Here is a 24716-nt window from a genome sequence, read left to right as displayed (position 1 = left end):
CTTTTCCGGGAAATAGTCAAAGACGCCGCCATTCTGGTGACCGTTTGTCTTGCCCGGAGCCTCGGAATAGGGTGCTAGTCTCTGCGGCGTCGTATCTCGGAAGCGGCTAGCCCGCGCCACGCGAATGCTACCCGGACCCGCTGCCAGCATCATCGAAGTCAGCCCTAGACCGTTTATCGCCGTTCATCAAATGCCGGATAGTCTTTATGGCGGGGAAACAGTCCGAGCTCGCGAATGAGTCCCGTTTGCCAGCAGAAAGTGAGAGGCAAACCTAGCCACGTGCATCTTGGCGGTTGAGAAACCCCTTACATACCATGGCCATTATCGCGTGGGCACCTAAAAATTGTAAAACGAGGGCGAGTGCTCCCTTAACGGTCCCGCAGAGGCTGCCATGGGTGCGGCCAGTCACGAGAATCGTCGTTAAAACACCAGCTGCCGCTGGATCCAGTTACCATGCAGTACTCACTGATCGCCTGGTCCGCGGTGTTCACCCTACAACCTGGAGCTTTTGCCACTGATTGGGTACCAGAGATTCATGAAGGGGTAAGTAAAGCACAAGGTGTAGCTGCTCGCTTTTTCTGACGGATTAGCAGTGCAACCTCCTGGCTTCCCAGCTGCCAGGAAGAGTTTCTTTCCCGAACTCCACACAATACGCGTTGTCAAACATTTACTACTCAGGGCGCCAGGCAGAGATCCACCCCGCCTGCTTCGTGACGCCCGAAGACACCGAAGATGTCGCGACCACGATGAAGATCTTGACTTCGTCGTCGATTCCATTCACGGTCAAGAGCGGTGGCCACACGGCCTTTGGCGGAGGATCGAATATCGCGCACGGAGTGACCGTTGATTTGGTACGCCTAAATCAGATCACCCTCTCCGATGATCGCCAAACTGTCTCGGTCGGACCTGGCAATCGATGGGTGAATATCTCAGAAAAGCTCGACCCGCTGGGACTGGCCGTTGTTGGCGGACGAGTCAGCGACGTCGGCGTCAGCGGGCTCATCCTCGGCGGCGGCATATCGTATTTCTCGGGACGCTACGGATGGGCCTGCGACAATGTCCGCAACTTTGAAGTCGTCCTGGCATCCGGCGAAGTCGTCAATGCTTCCCCGCAATCCAACCAAGACCTCTTTTGGGCTCTCCGCGGGGGCGGCGGCTCAAACTTTGGCATAGTCACACGCTTCGACCTCGTGGCTTTCGAACAGGGCGATGTTTGGCTGTACACCGCGCTGTACCCTCTTTCTTCCAGCACCGAGCTTGTGCCTGCGTTTGTGGACTTGTCAGTCAACGGCCTGCCGGCCGACCATGACGGACATACGTTCTTCATCATGACGAATCTTGCAGCACTCGGTGGATTTGTCATTGCAAACTACCTCTACCACGCCACGCCCCCCACCACTGTGGGAGACACGCCCGAAGTCTTCGTCAAGAGCGCATCCGTCGCTGGCTCATTTCTGAATACGACCACTGTAGCAAACATCACCACTCATTCCAAGGCAATCTCGGAGCCGTATGGAGGGCGCAAAGCCTGGGCTGGGACCTCCGTCTACTTGGGAGAGGGGGCGGCACAGCTTCTTCAGGACATCATCCCGTTCTATAAAGAACACGCCAATCTTCTCATCGAGATGGCGAAAGAGACTAACGAGACAGTGGAGCCGTTCTTCGTGTATCAGCCCATCACGGCAAACATTCTCGAGGCGATGCAAAAGAATGGTGGGAACGCCTTGGGACTCACACCGGAAAAGGGCCCACTGGTGCACATCCAGGTAACAACACACTGGGAGACAGCGCATCTTGACTGTCTCGTGCGACAGAGTGCCGCAGATCTCATCGCCCAGATTCAGGCTCTTGCGGAGGAGAGGGGCTTGTTTGCAGGTTATACGTACATGAATTACGCTGAGAAGAACCAAGATGTGTACGCTGGGTACGGACAGGTGAATCGCGAGCGGTTAAGAAGCGTTGCGTCAGCTTACGACCCTGATGGACTTCTCAGAAACCTTTGGCGGGGTTATTTTAAAGTTTGATGTTTTCAAATTCTTAAGGATGGATTTCTAATATGAGTGTATTGCTGTTTCTTTCAATGATACTTTTCTAGGGGATGCAACCTGACTTGAGCAGCGAAAATTCCGATTATTTCAGACAACATTGAATATGGGGTTTTAGCTGATTGGCTGGGAAAATTTCTCTTCCTGAACAGAAGGCAATTAGGTCGTTATGGTGTTGCATGGGCACCTCTATCGGGGCCTAGACCTTGATTGCTCAAGCTCTGTGCCACTGACCCGCCTATCAGCAAATACCTGATGCTAGTCGCACATCGGACACAATTCCATGAATTTCTGTCAGCGTCTCGCAGGCAGTATTCTCCGAGAGAAACTCAAAAGGCCTCAGTTCTCTTTTTAGAGCAAGGCAGCCCCCCGTCTCTTTCTCAGGCCTCCATCACTCCACACATCAATAATCGCCGCATCACGTCTTTCATCATTATGTCTCATTTATTTCGTCTGCCGCGGGAGCTGCGCGAGATTATTTACGGATACTACATCACCGTCGATGGCGGGTACCTATGCGACACCGACGCTTTCGTCACCGGTCGGCTCAAGGGGATTGACGGACAGCCCATCAACATAGCCTTGATCTATACCTGCAAGACTATCGCTGAGGAGATGGACCGCGGAGGCCTCGCGATGCGCCTCAACGCCATCTCCTTCACAACTCTCTATTCGCCAGACCTCAGCACCCTCGCCAAAGCTTTCCAGCAGTTGATGAACGACGGCCTGGAGCCCCTCCGGGATGCCATGCTCAAATACGTTGGCTACCATCTCTCGGAAAGTTCAATCTTGCAGCTCAAGGGGGGCTACCCTTATCTCGCGCCCGTGCTGGACCGACTCAAGTCCGAAGAGCCCCCAGAGCGCCTTGGGCATGAACGGAGCTACTGGACCTACAGGCGCAACGGGCCGTACGGCGAGGTCCCCTCAACCTATCGGGAGTTTGTCAAAGATGCGCTGTGCTTAGCGGCAGATGAACCCGAAGCTTCACGTGCGATACGTGACTTTGTGCCTGCGAAGATTACGAAGGCCTACCGCGCGGATGGGCCTTGGACTCAATTCGAAATTGTCAACGCCCGCTCGGAAGCGTGGGATGTTCCATCCACACACGAGATGAATGAGTTGATATCTCTCACAAAGGATGAGACAACCGTCTCTTTTGACTCGGCCGAATCCGACCCTGTCAAATACCGCTTCTCCGCCGCCGCCGCCGCCATTTACTTCCTGAAATCCGTCCCTTGTACCCTCCGCCCTCACCTCCGCAAAATCATACTCCTCGAAGATGCCAAATGCATCTCATACCCAGAGTCTCATGATAGAGGTCTCATTCCGTTCTGCCAGGACAATCCGTTGCTCCGCGTAGAACGCCGCGTCAAGCTGTGGACGAACGTATTCCTCACGGGCATGACGTACGATGCATACCTTGAATGGCAGTGCGCTCAACAGACGGGCCAACATGAAACCGGCGTCCTATACTCCGACCAGATAACTGCGGCCTTGGGGCCCTGGATTGTGGAGGCGGCGGCGCTCGTTGGAGCTGGCATGCCCCCGGCCTCGTTTTCACTGCTGTTAGAAAGCGGTGGGGCACCGGAGTTGTGCAGCCAGATATTCCAGTCCGTCTTGCACCGCGATATAGCATGGCAACAGGCTTGGATTGAAAGCGCAAGAAATGGAACTTTGGACCTTTCGTGGTTTGGCCTGAGAGGCAAGCTTGCGGCCAACTCGGTAAGGGAAAGAGACCATGTCTTCCATGCGGGTCCAACAAGGGGACCGCAGAACTTCTGCGACTTTGCAGGATACTTTTTCGAAGAGCTCCCACGAGTGGTCAGAGAAATGGGCGAAGGTAGCTCGATCATTCGGTGCGATTTCGAGGTAGGAACACCGTTGGATTTCCAGGCCATCGTCGACGATCACAAGCACTGGGGCGATGGCAAATGGATTCAAGAATGGTCCAGCCATTCCCCAGCGATTTGGAAAACTGTATCGCCCCTCCCTGACTGGAAAACGATTGTCAAGGATAATCTTGTGCTGTCAGCAAGGGCGCACTGGGACGACTCAAGGTACTACACTTAGCTGCGAAGGTGAACCTCCTACATGCAGGCTCGAACACCATGTTCTCCGATGTCAATGAGCATCAGACTTGATCAGACTCCTCTCAGTTCTTTACACTACCAATTTCAACACCCAACGACCACAGCGGGTTGCCGCTGAACTTGCAGTACAGGACGTCGCAGGCTTGCATTCAGGACATGACCCGATTAAAACACGAGAACCTCACAGATGTCACGCAACGAGGACAAATCATTTGAAAAAAAAAACAAAAAAAACCGCAGTTTCTATGTACCCAGTATAATAATTCAGGAGCAAGTCAATACCCCGACAGTCGCTTTGGTTTTGTTACCCAGTTTTTCAGTGTTCTAGAAAGAGATTCTTTTACTAATAAGCTTCAAGGCATCAACAGATATGCTGCCTGCTTGGAACGGGTCAGTCTAACGTCAGAGAGGCGCGAACACAGATCACTGACCATTTGGCCTCATCTCTCAAGGTGACAGACAACCTTGAAGGCAAGGATCAGCATGGCTATAAAACTAGCCAAGCTGGCTGCTCATCATTCATGTTAGCACAAGAAGTATCACAAAGGGCGTGGAGACCGAACTTACCAGGGATTCTGACACTACGTTGACCCCTCCACAACAACATCCTTGTCAATCTCTTCCAAGATGGCTCAACTTGACCCTGCCGACGTTCACAACATGGAGATGGCCATAGCCTGCGAAGTGGGAGAGATGAGCCGTGAGTCCAGAACGATAATCAGCCTTCGGGTCGACTTACTGGCCATCCACACGATCCCGACTTCCAACAACATCCTCGCTTCTACACACATCTCATCAAGAGGGACATCGGCTTCAAGAGAACAGACAAGCCGATCTCGATAGACAGCAAGATGAACCATCGTCAAAGAGTTCCTGGTAACATATAAGCTGCAGTTCGGAGCGAATTCGGATGTTGAGCACCTACAGCTTGGCTTGTTGAGCTGTGTATGGCTTCTGGAAGGCCCAACGATGAACCGGCCGCATGTTGCTCGCGTACAGCAAGCCCGCGAAGCCATGCTGACAGCAATCGATAATGGCACTTCGTATCGAGCCTCGGATATCGCGTTGATGGAGACGCTGAGAACAAAAGATGTCAGTGACCTGTCCCACGATTCGGGGCGATACCGACTTACCCGGCGACGTTGGCGTGGCGGATGGCCCTGTTGGCCGAGATACAGTGGTGTTGGGTGTGGGAGGATTCGCAGTAGTGTGGCTGCTGTCTCCTCGGGTCAGCATGTCACACCGAGCATGGCGAAGAAACAAACTTGTGGCAGACACGAACAGACCTGTGAGTACCCTGTTGATTAGTCTCGAAAAGTCTCTTTTCTGTTACGCGACAGCGTCAGCTGGGGTCTCTGGAAGAATCCCACGCGTTTACTTACTTGAACCACGCAGCTTACATAACGCAGTTACCTGGGGCCGAGGCCCGCAGGCATGAGAGGAAACAAGATCGATTGCGGAGACTACGGGAGCTAAAGCGAGTGACATTCGACAAGAGCAAACTGACCAGGCAGAGGTAAAGCAAGCAGCATTGCAACAGACAAAGCTCAAAAGAAAAAGATGAAGAACCCAAGATACCAGCGACAAATCCGTCCATGCGTGATTGGATTGCCCATCCACATGAGTCAGTTCAACACGGCCATACAACAAAGAAGCATCCTCGAAATGTCCTGACCTTGTAGTAGAAACAGCCTGACCGTCTTCAAACAACCTGAGAGTCCTGCTGAGAGTCCTGCTGGGATCCTGACTCCTGCGACTCGGTGACCAACGGAAGCAGGCGCTTCTTCCGCCACCTCGCGGGGGTGGGCGAGCCGTCCGCGTTGACATCCGAGTCGGTTGGCCTCGCCCGCTTGGCCACCGCACGCTCCTGTCCTCTCTTGAATTGTTCCACCTCCTCGGTGCGTGGCATCCTCTTCTTACGGGCGCTGCTTTGCGGGGATGAGGCGCCGCCGGGCCGGTGCTGATTCTTGAGACTGTCCCAAGAGCACCCGGCCGGCGAGGTGGACGGGCCCCCTCTGTTGCTGTTGCGGGCGCTAGCACTCGTGGGAGAGTGAGCCGATGAGACGGATGCCGTGCGCGACCGGCTCTGACGAGGGTTGAAATCTTCCCCGGCGACGAACAGAGAGACGGTGGGAGGGGACGACGAGGTAGGTTCGCCACGCGAATAGGTGAAGGACTCGTTGATGTCTGTTTGTGAGGAGATGGGAGTCGTGTTGGAAGACCCCCGTGGAGTGGGAGGCGCCCGGGAGTTTGATTGGGCTGTGGAAGCACGAAGTCAGCTTACCGGGCGGCGTGCCAAGAGGTCCACAAACAATACTCACAATCCGATGATGCCGTGCTCCCATTCTCAGAGGCCTGCGATGCCTGCGATGCCTGAGACGCAGAGCCCATTGTCACGAACCTGCTCCTGCGGGATCTGCGGCTCGAGCCTAGATCGACACCCGTCCAGTTGTTCAATCCTGCGGCCGTCGCTCCCGGCCCGAACTGGAAGTCCGGGTCTTCAGGGACCACCATCAAGACCGTGTCGCGAGGCCCCGTGGGAGGGTCGACCATGGCATGCTTGGGCAAAATACCGACCACGGTACCCATGCTGCATGCGAAGTTGCTGTTGCGCCGGAAGGGCGACTGAGGGGACTGGGCGAGCCTTCTGTACCTCTGCGCGTACGGGCTTTCGGTGATCGGGGTGATGACAAAGATACAAAAGCCATGGTTGCCCTTTGCGAATGTGGTGTAGCTGTTGCCTGGATCGATGTAGGTAGACAGTTGGACGAAACCACAAAACCTTCTCGTCACGGGGGTCAAGTATCCCTTCCTCAGAAGTGTCTCGCCGGAGCCGCTGACGATACCTTGAAAGCTGACGCACGGGTCTTTCGGAAACAGCGTAGGTGGCAGATAGTTAACCGAGATATTGACGTCTTCATCGTACCCAGTGTCAACCACGGTTCTGCTATTGATTAGATCGTTGCATCAGGCCGAAATGGACGATGATGTGAAGCCTCACTTTCTGTAGCAGCCGTCGCGAACGAGAAGGACTGGCGCTGTGTAGTTCCTGTCATCAGGTCCTTCCTCATCCTGGTTGGGAGCTTGGGTGTTGGCGGATTCGCCGTCCTCCTGGTTCTCGCTGATCGTGACTGGGTTCTCCGGTGTGGTCCCTTCAAGGTCCATATTTCTCCAGTTCAGCTGGTATGGATGCAGGGGTCCACTAATTTCCAAATAGAGATTGCTCCAGTTGGTGAGGAGGTTTGTAATTTCGTTTGTTCCATTGTGCATGCTCAGTTCAAACATTTGGACGGGTCCATTCTGGCTGGAATCGACTGAACGGCGGCTCAGAAGCTGGTAAGTTGGTTTCATGAGCCACGAGGGGGTCGAAATGGGCATTTCAACAATACACTCCCCGCCAAAAGTGCGGATCAGCTGGTCGCCGCGCACATCCAGCATCCAATCCTCCCGCCATCATATCTACCCAGACCTTAAACTGTCACCGAGCCGAGAAACCAGTTACGCCATCAGTCATGTTCGGCCTCAAAAACTTTCGAAATCCACAGGGAAGGAGCGATGAAGTTGACATCAATGGTCCGTGCCCTGGGTCGCTGCCAGTTTGGGCAACAGAAACAGACGGGTGGAACTGGCGCTTGAGCCTCCCCACACTACCTACAGGGCCCTGAAGCTTCAGTGGATCTCTCCCCCGCATCGGACCAACACAGTGCAGCGATGCAACGCGCACCACGCAGAATGAGAAAGGATCCAAACCATCCCAACTCGGGCATCGTGTCAGTCAGATCCTGAAAACATCGGATGACTAACGACAGAATAGGGGCTGATGCCTAGTTGCATCGTCTTTGTTGACATCACCTTTTCGTGCCAGCTTCACGATAACTCCCTCGACCTTCCTGTTGCCAACACGAGCGTACTGCCGCTTCTGCCTGGTAGCGTCTGCCTAATTGAAGCCAATTCTGCATACATCGTCATGTTGATGGATAAAGGCATAAAACGCCTGCTCCCACCTGCCTCCCTTTCCCTCATTCTCATCGCCACCTCAACTGCCGCTGCCCGACAAGCACCCCTTCAAATCATCTTCAATCTCCAGAACTCATTCCAGTCTTTCCGCACAATGACTTCCTCAATCGCCTCGTGGTCATCCCCGCCTCACCGCTCCCGCATCCGGATCGTCCAGGATCGTGATGACATCGAGGCAATCTACCCCCTTCTCGCATCATACGCCCTCACGCCAGATTCCGCTTCATCCGTCACCGAGATTGCAATTGACCCTGCCGGCTGGCCAAGCGGCAGCAGCTGCTTCTTTGGTGACCCCGACGCCCCCCTCACCGAGCCCGCCAAGCCCGTTGATGAAGCAGCCCACACCTTCCTCGAAGGCCGCGTCCGGGATCTAGGGCTGGGTGAGAAGACGACACAGGTCATGCTACGGTCCCTGGCCTGGAAAAAGGCCCACCTCCTTGCCCAGAACCCCGATTCGCCAAAAGGCTTCGTCAAGCATAACAAGCTCTACGCCGAAGTCGCTGCCGTGCTGTTACTATCTTACACCAGAAAGGTCACCCACCTGCTCGTCGGCAACCTGGAATGGACCCCCCTTTTGAAAGAGTACCTCAAAAAGTCAAACTACGCTCTCATCCCCGCCGACTACCGCGCCTTCCCGCAGCTCGAGACCGTCGAGGTCGTCGACCTGTCGTGGAAGGACGACGAGCGCCACTACTATACCCTGGAAATCCTCGAGTATCTGCACTACTTCCACCGTCTGCCCAGCTTCAGAAACCTCATTCTCGACGGCACCGGAGAGTACCAGATGGAGAATCTCCTCTTCCCCGCTGGGACGTCCTCTCCCTCGTTCAAGCGCATCCAGGCGAGGTGCACAGACATTTCTGGCGGCGTCTTGGGAATGCTCCTCAGAGCGCCCAAGGGTCTGGAGGAAGTCGTCGTCTCGATGGGCGGGCTGTGGTTCCTGGACGGAGGGAGCCCGATTGTCCAGCTGAAGACGATCGGCAAGTGTCTTCTCACGCAGAAGGAGACTCTCCGCGTACTTGACCTCGACCTTGAGAATGGCATTCACGCGCGCGAGTCGGAAGAGGAAGCTGGGATGGAAGACTACAGTCTCGACGAAGAGGGCGAGGAAGTCATTGGGGTGACCGAGGCCACGCTCGAGAAGGACGAGTACTTCCTCCTCGCCGAGGCCGAAGCAACCGGCCCGCTCCTCCCACACAGGATCCCGGATACGAGGAAGTACGGGTACACCATCGGCTCCTTCCACGACTTCGCAGCCCTCACGCACCTGAGCATCAACGTTCAGGCGCTCATGGGCCCCAACGACGGCTGGAAACCCCCGTATAAGCTGAAAGAGGAGCCGCCCTTCCGGCTTGTCGATGCGCTGCCGCCCAGCTTGGAGTACCTGTGCCTGTATGGGTACCGAAAGGGGGAGAACTTTGCAGTTGACAGCCATGTGAAGGAGCTGTTGGAAAAGAAGGCGGAGAGGCTGCCGCAGTTGACAGAGATCAGGGGTATCGAGGAGACGGTTCTCGGCGAGGGGGCGAGCTTTGGGGGCAGTCCCGAAGAGGACGATCTCTATCAGGGAAAAGTAGAGAGGATAGAATACGTCAAATCATGGGAGAATTAGCAGCTTAGCGAGCGAGGCCTAGAACAAGACTCATGAGAACGTAAACTCTGCCTCATATATCAGAACATCGTGATCGAGGTCTGCCCCTCAGTCATCTTGCAGCTCATCCCCAATGTAAACAACTCACAAAACCCACACAGCAAAGATCCCAAGCAGACCCAGAACAACCAGGACACCGTAGGGTTAAGCCTCTTGTAGAAGGAAAAAGGCGGAGATTTCTAGATTTGCGGACTCTTCATGCCGGTTGCCAGAACGTCTTGTACTCAACTCTCTTGTTTGGTTCCGTTTCCTGCGCCGCAGAGCTGATGTAACCGACTCAAACCCAAAAGGGAAAAAAAAATGAAAAGGGCACGACAAGACTTTAGGCAGAATAAGAAGAAACCGCCAAGTCGTCGCCAACTCGTGTTGGAGGCTTGTTCTGTTGTCGCGCTTGCTTTAGGCAAAAGCATTGTGACCCAAAACAGCTCCTTGACACGCGATTGGACGTGGCTATCAAGTGGTTGCTGTGCCTCCTCCCAGCATGTTTAATTGACCGAACAAGACGTCTAGAAGCGTGGTCACTTTCTCTCGTGACTATTAATCTTGGCATGCGTCATTATGCCGCTTCTTTTGTAGAGTTGTCGCGTTTGGATGGGGTGTGCCCCTTTTCTACTTCAAGCGAGCTGAGAATGCGTGTAACATTGCAATCCGCTGGGGTTAAGATGGAGAGGGAGTGAACGTCTTTCAGCCTTGGTATAAGACAAGAATTATTCCAAACGGTATTACTTATATTACAGAAATCTTCGCTTATCATTGTCCCTCTGGCTGAAGACACTTGGGGAAACTTATCACCCTCAAAACTCCCAGCCACTGGGAGCTGACGAGAACAACCACAAGACAGGGGAGGCCCGAGCAAGTAACCTCCGTTCCCACGGGAAGCGTTCCCGCATTGCCGGAAAGACCCATGCAGCCGTCCATCATGGAGCTCAGCAGCTACCCCTGTATCCCGCACCAACAAAAGCCACGGTGTAGCCCATGTGATCATACGCCTCAATCTGGCAGTACGAGTCGAACTCGCTTCCGTCGATGCTGATTCCAGGCTTCTGCAGGCACTGCGCAAATGGTTAGTATGGCCTAACATGATTTCAGTACATGGGGTCAATGGCGTACGGTGCCGCTGTCGACGGTTCCCTAATGTCATGTCAGCAAAGATAGAGCGGAGATCGGGATGGCAGATTGGAACGCACTCGGTTGCCAAAGTAGGCTTTGCACGTGTTGACAGTAAGGTCTTGGTCGTAGAATCACGGGCCGCCCTCGTCGTACTGCACGCAGCAGTTGTGTCTGGTGTGGTCTGGGTGGGCGCTGTGCTTGTTATTAGTCGACGCGCTGTCGGTGGCGTTTCCTGTGGCTTTACTTACACGACAGCAGCGGCCGCGGCAAGGGCAAGGTATCCGACACGCATCTTGGCGATGAAGAGTCCTTCAATCTGATAATTGGAAATATCAAGGAAAGAGAGATGAACAAGATGCTATCCACATGATGGTCAGAAAAGCAGGCTGCAACGCTACGTTAAATAGTTCGCCAGTGATGCGGGCTTGTGTTTACGAGTTAACGGGAATACGGCTTTGGAAGAAATTCAAAAGTTCAAACTTAGACCGCTTCTGGAACATCGTTAGCAGTTGTTAAATTGAATAAATGTTGCATGATCATTTTGCAAGGCGCCCAGATCGTAGTCCCGACGGCCGGTTGGCTGGGCCAATGCGCGCAACGATGGCATAATACGAGAAGGGTAATCTCGCCCTCTTCTATCCCAAGGCAGCTCTTGATTTGATGGAGAAATCTTCATGTGTGAGCACAGGCCTATCCGTAGACTGGCCCTACCCGAGTATCCGTAACAACGCTTAGCACGACTTGTGATGCCGAATATAGTGGACCCCGAAATGATGTAGTTTGATGATTTACGGTCCTCATTAACGAAGAAGGCCAGATTTGCGGACACTAAGTGGGTTTTGTGACCGACCATGACGGCTCTGAAAGTGGCCTGGTCAGATGAATCTGTGTCTTGCCGTTGATCCGATACACACTATGGATGCCGACGGAGCTGGGGTCGTTTAAACTTGCAAACCTCGTTCTACAGCCTCAATACCGAGAAGACGCTTATGACATCTATTTTCAACTGTCTTTAGACCTCAAATGCGTGCCAGATTGGACGCAGATGCTCGGACCGCAAGAACAAACAAAGAGTTCCTGTTCATACGCACTGCTGAGACTTGTGTCACGTAGACTCGCGGAGCTAAAGACTGGCGTGGAACTTCATGAAGGCACGTCCCTGGTCATCCCATCGGACGTCCATCAAAAAATCGTCTGAATTAATGCTCCATCACACTCGGTTCAGTCGACTAGTCCGTGCATGAAAAGCTTGTCTGCACTTCGCTTGATATGCCGCGGAGTCCGCGGCCCTTAGCGCTATTCGACGATAATCCAACCTTGTTCTTGACTCAACGTACAGTCTCTTTTGAATAAGTACACATGACCAGCGCCCACAACCCGCAACAGCGAATCTTTATTCATATTCTAGCCCAGTCTTTGAGCAAAGACGGCCAACGCAATGGCAATAGCCGGCAACAGCAGCATAACCAAAACCAGCCCCGGATCCAGCTCCTCCAACGCCAACTCGCCGCTTGCTGACAGCAAGCTGAGCGGGAAGCTCGGCGGGACCGCTCGACGACGCCTCTCCACCCTCTCCAGCAGCCGCCGCCCAACCTTGGGAATCTCGACGACCAGACGGTGGCGGTAGACCTCGGCCTTGTGGCGCACATACAGCGTCTGCAGCTCCGCGTCATACGACCAGTCCCCGTCGCTAACCTTAGCCTTGATCCCGCCCTCATAATGATACCTCGGTATAAACACCTCCGTCGTGCGCAGCTTGTCGTCCTGCTCCTCGCCCACGCGGTCCTGGCTCGTCCACTCGAACTCGTACTTCAGCGTGCGCGGGTCCCAGTCCGATCGCAGCGGCCGGCCGGCGATCTTAACAGCGTACGGCCGGATCACGACGTCGAGCACGCGCCCGCCGCGGTACAGCTCGTCCTTGGCGTGCGGCGCGTTCGCGTAGTCCTGCATGATGCGCCCGGGCACCTCCTCCGCGTCGCCGTTGACGACGGAGAAGTCCTCCTTGTTCCAGCCGTCGCCGTACTCGACGCGGTTGTCCGGGTTGTAGTTCCACAGCGTGAAGCCGACCATGTTGTCCTCCATCGCGGCGATGAGGGCGTGCATGAGCTCGCGCTGCTTGTCGTAGTTGCCCGTGGCGAAGGCCTCGCCGCCGTTGATGTCGTAGGGGATGCCGACCTCGCCGATGAGCGCGGGCACGTGGTCGCCGAGAGAGGCTTTGCCGTATTTGATGATGTTGCCGAGCTGCGCGCGGTAGTTCTTCCTCAGTGCCCGCGCGCCAAAGTAGAGCGCCTTGAGGATGAACATGCCCCTGGAAAGACCCTGCACGTTGACGCTCATCCATGAGTGGTGTTTGCTGAATAAGACGTTGAGGTCGTAGAAGTGAGGCCCGAAGACGAGGTTATCTGGTCGTTTTGTGTCGATGACTGTCTTTGTGGCGTAGTTCTGCTTCTTTGGACTTTTGGCTTCTCCTGAATTGCCATCTACCCAAGGAGGCATGAATTCATTCGGTATTGGCTCGATAAAACAAAATTGACGTGGTGATTTCCGTGAGACACGGTCTGAGAAGCGCTTTAGAAAAGGGGCGTAGAAGTCGCGGTACCATTCAATCGGCGTCCCCTCGCGTCCGGGGCGGTGATCGACCTCGAAATAGTTCTTCCGGAGTACCTTTGGTTTCTTGTTGGATGCGTCCCAGTCCCATGCTCCGTGAGCACGCCATACGCACTCGCCCAGTCCTAGGTTCTTCCCCTTGGACGTCAACCAAGCTGACCGGCCCTTCGGGTCCACGACGGACCGATGAGAGATTCGTGTGGGAAATGGCCATGACTTTACGTAGTAGTCCACCTCTTGTGCGTAGCCACTAGCTAGGGCGAGAGCCTGCGTCAGTGACGGGTAATGGCCGATGTGAAGATCTGTGTCGTAGTTCCAGCCATCGAAGCCATGCAGGTTGATCAAGCCACGATGTGGCTCGTTCATCGGTTCGAAGCCGATGCAGGCTTCCAGGTCAGCCACTTCATCCGCTAACCGTCCAAAAGCTTCAATCAGCGCATCCTGCAAGAAATCCTTCACTGAAACCGTTTCATCTTTGCCTGATTTAGTCTGTCGGCTGCATACCAACTTCGGCGCAAACACATCTCCCGCCCAGAAGAGCGTCGCCATTGTCGATGCAGCCAGCTTCTGGTACCCTGACGGCCACACGAACGGGCCACTCGGCTCCTTCTCATTCACCGGCGCAGTCGCGCGGCGCAGCTCATCTTGCCCGTGGACATATGCGGCCCCCGTGTCCGTGAACGCCTCAACGTCCAGGCCGGCCACCTCAAATGTCCATCCAGGTGCACCGCTGCCGCCGCTGAATCTGCTCCAGACGTCCTGGTGCGCGCAGATGAAGCACTTTATGCCGTACGTGGGCATCATCTCGACGAGTTGGCGCAGGTACTCGATGTACTCTAGGTCCAGGTCCGTCCGGGGGTCCGGACCGGCGTGGCCGATAGATTCCCATGTGACAAGCAGCCGGATCAGCGGCAGGCCCCAGGCCTGCAGCCGGCGGAAATGCAGCGGTGCATCCTCAAGCGGGAACGGCCGGCCGACGAACGTGACGGTCCGGTGCTCGAAGAAACCCTCGGTGAGGTGAGACAGGCCGTTCGGCGCGGTGGGCAGCTTGCTGGCCCCGGATATGTTGAGACCGTGCAGCGCCAGAGTCCGACCGTAGCCGTCGACGAAGAGACCATCTTTCAAGGCAATTGGGCCTCCCAGGGCCGCGTCGGAGAGGTCGTTGGCGGCATGGGATGCCGTCGGTTGAATAGGCATTGACATGGTTGATTGTTTCGTGGGACACGAATCAACTCGTTGGTCGGTTGTGGTGTCTCATTGCGCGTATTGATAGGTTGCTGGAAAGGGTCCCCTTGCAGATAGGACAGATTCGTTGGTTTTCATCTTAGTCAGCGGCTTCAGCCACAGCACATGATGGCCGTGCATTGTTCAAAGCCATTTCTGGATTATGTGGGTTTCTGGAGCTGGGGAACAGCTGTGAGTTGGATGAAATTCCGTCTCAGTACACGATGTTGACAATCTCTGCAGAGCAAGAGGTTTTGAGGATCTGGCAATGATTACTGTTAGCAACTCGCATTCACATGTAGAAAACGCCCTGGCTTAGCACCCGTCCCTGACGGTAATCTGTACATGGAAATTGAGCTCCGAGGCCCCACTGATCACCGCTGAAGGTTTCCCCCGTCACGTCATCTGGAACACCGACATCGTCTTGAAGACTGCGTATTAATTGAAATGACACCCCCGAAATCCATGGACAACGAAACGACGTTTGTTCCTGAAGTGTTTGATTCAGGACATACAGTATAGCGTTTTCAACTTCTATCTTCTGCTGGTCCCGTTAACAACAGCGTATGTCGTTCAGACGCAGAAGAACAATTACCTGTCGTCAAGTGAGAAATGGTTACATTTCCGAGGCATACAGATTAATTGCTGTCATGATCTAGAGACGACGACAGAGTACGGGTTGCCACAATCGATTCAGCGTCAAATGCACGAGCGGGTCAAAGATGGTTGAGGTATTCAAGGACTCTGAGAGGGACGCAGCATCAAAATCGACGACTCATATTACTTCGGCACACCGAATGCGACATCTCCCCGGCGGAGTTTTGGGGTCTTCCCGATTCCGATTCAGGCCCCAATGGTAATTTCCCGCCTGTTACTAAATCGGCGTCGGCGCTTAACAAACCACCGAGATACCTGAATAATGTCTACGATCTCAACCCTTGCGAAAATGGTAGTGTCAAATACTTAGGAAGGTGTCCGAGTCATCTGACAGGTGCGAGGAATCTGACAGCGAATGCGTTCATTCAATCTTTCGCCCAAAGCGTTCGACCAAAATAGTGCCTGTAGGCTCCAAAGTAGGCAAATTGAAGAAAGCGCCGTCCAAAGAAGTCCGAAACCAATGCGGCCTTTTTTATGAGACAAGCAGCAACCGTTTCAGTCGAGCCGAGGGGAGCAACCCTCTAGACTTCGAATTTGTTGTGGGGCTCGTGTCAACCCAAGGTGGCGGGACCATCGGAGAATAGCCGACAAGACAAGGAGGACAGCTCCGAGTCGGCAGGCCGAGTTGCGGGCAGCTCCATCAGATAATCACACGGGCGCAAAGCGACGCCTGAGATAGATTGATGCTTGATGTGGTCTGCGCCTCGAGGCCTGCGATGAAATGCAATCACCGTGGCCTTACCACGTATGAATAAAAACCACCTTGTGAGAGCTGGCTGCAGCTTAGCCTGCGTGTGAGTGGTATTGAAATCGATCTAAGTTTCGTTATCGAGACTGGATGGTACAGACGCTTTCAATTCTACTCTCTGTTTTCAATCGACAGCCTTCTTATAGATGTATACAAAACTTCACGTTGGTCTAACTGCCATGATCTTCGAATTGTTGATCTGGGGCTATGGTGTTACGCTCTGTTTTGCGCCAAGCAGGTACTCTAGTGATGCACCAGTGTGACGGTTTCACCTTGAATCATGCGGTAACAGTCGATCCGCGGACCCCCAACGGCGAACACAATATCTTCCGTATGGATTGCTTCGATGCAGGCCAGATGAACACCCACCAGACTAGCAGTCAAATAGAGTTCAGCCCCTTGCCAGATTCGAGGCACTCGATTTTCCTGGTTGCTGCGATCGTGGTATTTTGAAGGGAACATGAGTCGTGAAGTACGAGTATTGAATGGGTCTATGACATGCCAAGCGCGTCGCATGTTCGGAAACCCACCAAGCTAATTTGGCTGACTACCTTACGGTCGCAAGGCAAAACTGACCAGCAATCCCATAAAACGGAATCTGTCCCTCGACGGAGCATGCGTTTCACCTTTCTCTGACCCTTTCGTTCGTTACTGCCATATTCCATACTTTCGCCCCTACTGTAAGCGCCAATCCTCAGGGTACACTTACAGACTTCTCCGCACAATCTACTCCAACCAATCACACGCCACAATGAAGCTAGTTGTCTTGCTCTCAGTCTTCGTAGCCATGGTTGCTGCAATTCCGCCCCACACCGACAGGCCGAGGGAAGCAAAGACACCGGAAGAACAGGTATGTTATACTCGAGATACTATTTTGTGGGTGATTGTGGCTCACAATATTGTCAGGCAGTAAGTTTGAACCAAACGTGACGCAGAACATACGCTCAAAGTGATGCTGCAGTTGCATGAATTGCTCGTCAGAGATGGGTGTTGCTGTAAGATATTCCACACTTCCGCACTCTCAATGATTAGAGCTTGGCTGAACATAAGTAGGGTTCTTGGCCGGAAGCAAGGCCAGCGATTGCCTTTGTTCATGTGACGGAGCTTTCAACACAAACCCTTGCACAACTGCTCAATGTGGTCCTCGTTGTTGAACCTAGACTTGGAAATTATGGCGATGTTTTCAATGGATGCAATCAGCAAGGGGGCAAAGAGACCACTATTCAAATAGACAGGAGATTATATGGCCGGTCCGGGCTCCAAGACAGTACGTTCATACACCACTTTCCGTCCCACCACTGTTATATCAACGGCATGCGGTGCTTTGCCTATTCAATTAGGGTTGCTGCAACATTGAAGTTGTGATAGGTACTGGCTCTAATGATGTCTTCTTGAGAAGGCCACCCAGGAGAATCAATTTGTCATCAAAGTCATAGATCAAGTCCAAACTCAATTTAAAAAGAAATAGTATGGTTTCTAAGATGGGTTTCACCTACGTCATGTGCTGTGGTGAAGGGTCCTACATGCGTCTCTTCGATGTTATCACAGACGTCGAAGCCGCTGAAAACACGACGACTGATATGTATCGTTACAACTGATAGTCTGATACGGGACAACGGCACCAAAAATGTATAATTTCATCATCTATCGTGTGTGCCGCGTATCAATAAGGTGGATTGGTATGACTTTGATGAAACTTCGAAAGTCTTAGAATGCAGCTGTGCCCACTGCGACGTCACAAGACGCGAAACCATGCCACGAGAAGCAACCTGACATTACCAGGAAAGTATAATACGTACACTACCTGACAGACAATTACAAGCGGCAGTTCAAAAACCTAGGGCCTTAAGCGACATTTGAATTGAAGCCAAGGAGTTCAAGAATAGAACCAAGCACATTTTACATTATTTTTCACAGCAGCGTTATTTAGAAAAAGATCAAATCACATTTAGCGAACTTTTCAGTGAGTATTGAGACTAATATCCTATGCAAACAGAACACTCAGTCATGCAGACTGTCCCTCTCTGAAAAGTCCCCGGGCCTTGTGACAACCACTCCTCCATATCCCAACCTCATTCTCGCGCATCTGAAGTGTCCACGCACGAGATTATCAGTTCAATCTGTGGAAATGTTGTTCGAAGAGTCGTCGGGTCGTTTAGTCGCTTAGCAGTTGCCGAGAAGCTTGAGCTGCCAGTCAGACGGGTGGGTCTGGGTACCGAGGAAGCCCAGGCCACAGCTGGTGGTGGCGGTGACGAAGTAGTTGCGGCCATTGACAGCGACAGGTCCCTGGCCTCTCTTGGGGATGCAGGCGGTGCCAAGCTGGAACGAGTTGCCGTCGAGGATCTCGACTCTGCAGTTGGCGAAGACGAGAGCAGCCTGGGCGGCGACGGCGAGGAAGAAGGTGGTCTTCATGTCTGCGCTATGGCGTCAGTTTCTCATGCTGTAGAGCTCAAGAGAAAGGGTAGGGATTCTTACTGGTGGTTTTGGGGATATTTGAAGTCGTTGTATTGACTAAAAGGCTTGGTGTCTTGGATGAAAGGAGATTGTTTGTGAGTGAAGTGTCGAGTGATGATCCCAAAAGATTCAACCTCGAGGGAAATACCTCTGCATTTATAGGTTTGTGGAGGAATAAAGTGCGAGTGAAGGCCTTCATGAAAGCAAGCAGGATGTCAACCGAAAACGTATTCAATCATGCAAATGCGCAACTTGCTAGCGAGCAGCCTCCACTGGGGAGAAGAATTGAACTGAATCTCAATGGACGCGCCACGTATCCCTGGACATCACACTATTCCACTGGAGAAAAGATGAAGGACAAAGTCAGTTCAGGGTGCTTTCGAGTTATCATAAAATCGTACGAGGTTGAGTCTATGAAAATGATATGTTACATCTGGCAGAGCAGAAAATCAGAGTCAATTTTGGTGTCTTGTCAAATGTCACAACACATCACAGGTACCAAGATGAAGAATGCGCCTGGAGTTCTTGGGCCTTTGGGCCCTTGGGCTGTAGCGAGGTTTAGGTTGGTATGTGTCTCCTACTTTGATTGATGAGATCACTGGCTCTTACTCGGGAGGTTTGGCATCCGTCGAGTCGATTTGAACACGTGAGTTGGCACTGTTCTGTGTATGCCAGGGGTGGGGTCACTTTAAAGTTGCGCGTGCTGGATGGATCTTCTTGAAATAGTTAGCTTTGAGTATGTGTCTCTCTGAAATCCCTGAACCGATCCGGCTGGGCCCGTAGAACCCTGCTTGCGCCGAGTTTCTGTTGTGGATTTGTGGAGTGAAGTCACACTCAACTATGTCAGGGTACATTGACATGTCTGCATGAGTCTTGTGATAGGCTTACCCTCATGGCCGATGGTGATACTAGACAGCTATTCCACATCCGCCCCTAGACTGTGTTGCCGCATTGCGGACATTACGGCACCCGATGAACGTGATACAACTGGACGGAGCGAATATTCAACAATGGTCTTGCCATTAACAACCCTAAAACGAAAAATAACGGTTGTTGTCATTGGCTTTGAGAATTTGGACCGTCCCTTATCGGCCTCTGATCAAAGTTTCTCGGGTGATAAACTAATAAGACTATTGGCTTTGCCTAGTGGCAAATATGCTTCCAAATAATCGACCAACTTTTGTACATCATTTTGTCCTCCAAGCTGTGGTCTCTGATCATGCGCAAAACGCTTTGGTGGGACGTCGTCAATTTTCAGACGTTGCTCGATGGGGACCAGGATAATTCATTTGCAGCGAAAGCAACATCGAGGAGCAATCAGGCGAATCAAGCCTCAATTATGAAGTGATATCGTGAAGCGAGTTTCCATACGAGTTGATCAGTTGTACAAGGAGCGGGTCTACAGAGCCAGACATGTCAAGCGGCTAGGTGCACACAGTAGACCCTATTTCCCCGCGAAAGTTGACAGGTGATATCCCGTCGGGTATGAGTGGATTACAATATATTTTGCTTCCAACCCCGTCCCAATTTTACCCAAGCCCTGCCAGCCTCGCAATCTCCAATTTGAGCGAAAGAAAAATCTCCATCCACTTTTGATGGATTGCGATTTCGCGTGACATGTGCTGGAACCCACTCATGGCCGGCGGGATGATGGGGTAGCAGGATAATGGGGAATCTGCAGAGCGCGCGGCTAGACCAGATCCTGCCGCAGCTATGAAAGGCCCAAATGACTTGCACTTCATCGTCCAGACGAAAATATACTAGCCCATTTGCACATTGCCAATCTCGAATTTTTGACCGTCTGTTACTGTTCCTTGGTAACAGACACACATAATTGTCATGGTAGCCATGAAGCTGATTTTGACCACTTCAGGTTTACAGGCTATGCTTGATATTTATGATGCAGCTTTCTCGCTCTTGATTTCACTGCTCAGTGCAGCAACATGAAACAGGGTCAACGCCTGCAAGTAACAGGCAGCATGGAAAGAGAGTATCAATGTTCTCCTGAAACCAGCAGTAGAATGCATTGCAATGCCCGCTGCACCTGACATTGTTCATAAATGGTGAAGCACCATGATAAGGCTTCAAATGTCACTTCGAGGCATAGCCAATGAACCTTGTATCAGGTGGGATATTGAACAGTGTCTAGCTCTAAGCCAGACTTGAGATCAACCCTAGCACCACGGGGATACGTTCAACACCGACGATGGCCATGGGAAAATCACCTCCCCCGGTTTATGACCCTGAAAGAAACATAACCCGAGAATTCCGCGTATGGTGTACAGCTGAGGTATCTCGTAGTCGGATCCTTTCCAGCTGACGTCCAGACACACATGGCGATGTACATCGTTCTCATCCTTGCGCTCTGATGACGATGTGAAGACGTATCCTTGATATTCCTTCTCTGAGAGTCTGTCAGACCATTTTTCATTCGATAGGAAGATGGCAGTATCGGGTCGCGGGTCACGCTTGCTGCAGAGTCGTCCAAGTCTCAGCTGCTGTCCTTCAGCAACAGCCCTCGCCACCTCTTTGGCCATGGCCTCCATATGGCCTCTTGCGAACGTTGTTTTCTCATCGGTATATCCACTGCGTAATAGCCTTTTGATGCCATCCGCGAGAGGAATTTTCCAACAACCCTCTAATTCGTCCGTCAGTGTTGCTAGTTGATCGACTTCCTCCTCCGAGAATCGCTCATTCTTGAACATGGGATGAGCATCACGCGAGGGTTTCCATAAATCCCTGGTATCGATGACATCTCTAAGCTCCCATAGATGTCCTTCAGTCTTAATGCCAGCTTCACTAAGGGAAACTGAGTGAAATCTGCAACCTTTACGGTAGGTAAGGTCCCGATCTGGAGGCGCCGCGAATGATGGTAGGCATAGCTCTTTCAGATATTTGACCACAGTCATTTCTGACACCCCTCTTGGGCCTGAAAAGCTATTGTTCAAGATTTCGCCATTGATGAGACACATTGCTAATATTGACAGATTTCGACTGGCGCCCTTTTGGAATAGCTTTTGCGTATCCAGGTAAAACGAGTATTGGCAGCAGTTGGCTATTACGGCGAGAAGGTCCCAAGGCCTTTCCAACTCCCTTTTACTGAGATCCGAGATGACTGTAGGAAACATAAATGCGTCCGGTTCGAGAAGAGCTGTGTATTTTGCAGCTTTGCTGAGAATGCCCTCAATGGCACCTCTTTCCATCTTGGTTAGGCGATACTTGGCTTGCTTGTATTCCTCGCAGAAGAGAGTGGCCGCTTTCATGAAGTCGACAGATTTGATGGCTATCTCGCCTTCGATGTAATGAGACATGGAAGTCTCGATCAAGTGTTTCCACCCCTCTACATCTGATGAATGAGGTATGAGAAGCATCATCGCAACCCCTGCACGGTAGTTCTCTTGGTAGGTCCAAGCCTTGGTCCACCAGGGGTCGTTGGTCATTAATCTTAGCAAATGTAGAGCGCCATATGCTCTTTTGCTCCCTGGACCGACCATGGATTTGTTTCTCGCCTTGAATTCATTCTGCATGATGTCGGCTAGTAGTTTTAGCTCGTTGTAGGATGTGACTGGTCTTGACAGTAATGCCACAGGGTGAGAGCTTCTGCTGTAAACTAGGTCCATGGCCTGCAAAGCGCGCGCCTTTCTGTCGCAGCGCCCACAAGTGCACATCTCCTCGTCACAGGTGTCTTGGTCAATGCAGTGGCGATCGATCCAGAGAAGGTCCACGTCGGTGGCGTCCATGTATCGAATAATACGATCGAAGATGCTTGCTCGCACTGGAGATGGGCGAAATATCCTGCCTGAACTTCCCTGGACTTTGTAAGCTCCAGAAATATTGTTTTCGTGCTCAGATGCAGTCCATGTATATGATAAAGCGATGTAGTTGCTTTCTTCGGAAGTGTCAATCTGGCGTCGCGACAAGCGCACTGATTTTGAATCATTGAAGCTTGCGATTGACTGGCAAGCAGCAGCTCGTTGTCGCTTGGATATATGAAGACAATCCAATCTTTTAAGAATTCTGACATCCTTTTGCTGGGTCGACTGACACCGTTGAATATCCGAGAGAAGCTGGGGAATCGATTTGGAATGCTTGCGAGAAATCTTTCTCAGCGACTCCGAGTTGTTGTCCATTTCGGGCATCAAGAGGTTAAGGATCCTGCTGACCCTCCTTGATTGAGCGAAAAAATACAGTAAACCTTTCACATTTCGCTTTGCCAACTGTACTCATCACTTTTATAGGAAGAACGTTCCGTTGATTACAAATGCTTCATCAGCTTCTTGCATGAAGTTGCATCTTGGCAGCATTTCTGGCCATTCTTTCCCAGTAGGTGATGACGAAACCCCGCAGAGATGTTGATGAAGCGACTCTATCAGTCGCTGTATGCGGTCAAGGTTGGGCCACATAATCCAGTGGGTGGTTGGTCACTTCTGCTACGCAGGTGGACTTGCATTCGTTGGGTACGCCTGCAGATGACACTTCTCCTTTTGGGGTCTCCACAACGTCTTTCTTCCCTTCTAACTTTTTTCTTCGCAGTTTGCCGCCTGGAGGCACACCTTGTTGACTGCCGTATGACTCGTTGCGTCCGATCCATCCACGGATGTATCTTCAAGGTGCGTTTCCGCAACAAGATTTCCTTCGAGGAGGGCAAGACTGATGATGAAACAGGCTTACAGACATCGCTACTGGACTCATGTTCGTCCTTTCAACCTGGTCTCCCGCGCAGTCTGCCCAAACTTGATCTTTATACTCCAGAGAATAGTAGCGGGTTGATCGCTTGACGTACGGATTACGGCTTACGGCTCGGTCGCCGAAGACGCATTTAGTGGCTAAATCGCACCAGCTCTGGCGAAAGTCGATCCTTGTGTTTTCGAAGTTTAAACCTTCGAGTGATGCACAAGACAACCAGATTAATTAGAAGCAAAGTCTGACCGCTCGACAGAATGATACAAGAGTCACTCACCGCAGGAGTAATGTTCAGTCTGGAGCGAGTGCCAGAGGCTGCCATACAGCCCTCTCCAGCGCCCTAGCGCCAGTAGTTAGTTCTCTCCATGACACATCACAGTTATCACTACGTTCACAGCCAATGTGCCCCCAAGCAATCTATTCGCATCGCGGTCTCATACCTAAGGCTGCTTCAAGCCCCAATTCGCCGTTGAGTAAACGTTCGCCATGTCCGAAATGAAATGAACTGTGAAAGAATTGGTCTAGACAAATATAAGAGATGCTCCTTTCCCATGGTGCTCTACAGGCATCTGGCCAATGCGAATCCCTTAAGCCCTAAGTCAATTGCGTTGATGAAATTGTCTTTATCATACGACCGAGCCTCAATTTTTACGTCACGCCAGAACGTCTAAGTGAAAAGTCACAAAGTTCTTTCATTAGGCATTTTAAAGACTAGCTACGCGATACGGGCTAATATTATAGCGGTAGAAATGCAAGAGAGCCTAGCTAGCTTGATTTCAAGCTCCTCTCGCCATCCGTTGATACTGGTGACTGCCGCTTCAAAGTTCTACCCGGAAACCCTCCCGAATTTCATACCGCGATGCAAGTTCTTGCCTACGTCAGGTCAGGCATGTGTCCACGATCGATCGCTTCGCGCCTGCCAACCTAGGCAGTAGTACTGAGTCATCGCCTCTGCCGCTCGAATCCTTCGCTTGCTGGCAATCATATGAGATGATGCGAAACGCCATGTTGAACGGAATTCGCAGTGTTCCGCACCTAGATCCGTGATATCGAACCACGTGCTGCTGCCTGGAGGCGAATCCGAGGGATCGGTCCGGCCAAGGATGGGCCCGGGAAAGTGGGGCGCGGGGCCGGGGAAGTTTAGGCAGAGCGGCTAGAGCGGCGCGGGTGGACCAATCAGAGCGCAGTTCTGCCTGAACGCCATCTCGTGTCTGTGAGGCCATCTCCAACATCGGATGTCGAAAGGGGCTGCAGCAGAAACATTCGAGGTGTATTTAAGAGCGAAGAGAGATGTCCTGAACTTGATTTTGATCTCATTCCACATCGCCTCAAGCCTCGTTATCATCACTTTTCCAATAGTTACTCTATGCGCTGAACTTCAATCAGTGGACATGTACATTGAACTCGAAAACACCAACACATCAACTGTCGAA

General features: G+C 52.3%; 6 protein-coding genes across 6 annotated transcripts; 3 read left to right on the top strand and 3 right to left on the bottom strand.

The window, feature by feature from the left end:
• Positions 1-453: 453 nt before the first annotated feature.
• Positions 454-2024, top strand: yanF-5 (FAD-dependent monooxygenase yanF; the record flags this gene model as incomplete). Its single annotated transcript, XM_037320868.1, has 2 exons — positions 454-543; positions 594-2024. 2 exons carry the CDS (start codon positions 454-456, stop codon positions 2022-2024), a joined length of 1521 nt encoding a protein of 506 aa, XP_037180856.1.
• A 456-nt stretch (positions 2025-2480) lies between these two features.
• On the top strand, positions 2481-4115 carry CGCA056_v005615 (uncharacterized protein; the record flags this gene model as incomplete). The annotated part of the gene is made up of 1 exon (XM_037320867.1): positions 2481-4115. One exon carries the CDS (start codon positions 2481-2483, stop codon positions 4113-4115), a length of 1635 nt encoding a protein of 544 aa, XP_037180850.1.
• A 4131-nt stretch (positions 4116-8246) lies between these two features.
• Positions 8247-9761, top strand: CGCA056_v005614 (uncharacterized protein; the record flags this gene model as incomplete). Its single annotated transcript, XM_037320866.1, has 1 exon — positions 8247-9761. One exon carries the CDS (start codon positions 8247-8249, stop codon positions 9759-9761), a length of 1515 nt encoding a protein of 504 aa, XP_037180851.1.
• A 965-nt stretch (positions 9762-10726) lies between these two features.
• On the bottom strand, positions 10727-11202 carry CGCA056_v005613 (uncharacterized protein; the record flags this gene model as incomplete). Its single annotated transcript, XM_037320865.1, has 5 exons — positions 10727-10852; positions 10911-10931; positions 10988-11004; positions 11064-11107; positions 11159-11202. The coding sequence occupies 5 exons, from the start codon at positions 11200-11202 to the stop codon at positions 10727-10729; spliced, it is 252 nt and encodes an 83-aa protein (XP_037180869.1).
• A 1112-nt stretch (positions 11203-12314) lies between these two features.
• On the bottom strand, positions 12315-14720 carry CGCA056_v005612 (putative glycosyl hydrolase; the record flags this gene model as incomplete). Its single annotated transcript, XM_037320864.1, has 1 exon — positions 12315-14720. One exon carries the CDS (start codon positions 14718-14720, stop codon positions 12315-12317), a length of 2406 nt encoding a protein of 801 aa, XP_037180872.1.
• A 3589-nt stretch (positions 14721-18309) lies between these two features.
• Positions 18310-18558, bottom strand: CGCA056_v005611 (uncharacterized protein; the record flags this gene model as incomplete). Its single annotated transcript, XM_037320863.1, has 1 exon — positions 18310-18558. One exon carries the CDS (start codon positions 18556-18558, stop codon positions 18310-18312), a length of 249 nt encoding a protein of 82 aa, XP_037180861.1.
• Positions 18559-24716: the final 6158 nt, after the last annotated feature.

Source organism: Colletotrichum aenigma (assembly GCF_013390185.1).
Source record: "Colletotrichum aenigma strain Cg56 chromosome Unknown KSG_Cg56_contig03, whole genome shotgun sequence".
Lineage (NCBI taxonomy): Eukaryota > Fungi > Ascomycota > Sordariomycetes > Glomerellales > Glomerellaceae > Colletotrichum > Colletotrichum aenigma.
Note: the sequence above shows the minus strand (reverse complement) of the source record. Positions and strands in the feature narration are given on the sequence as shown.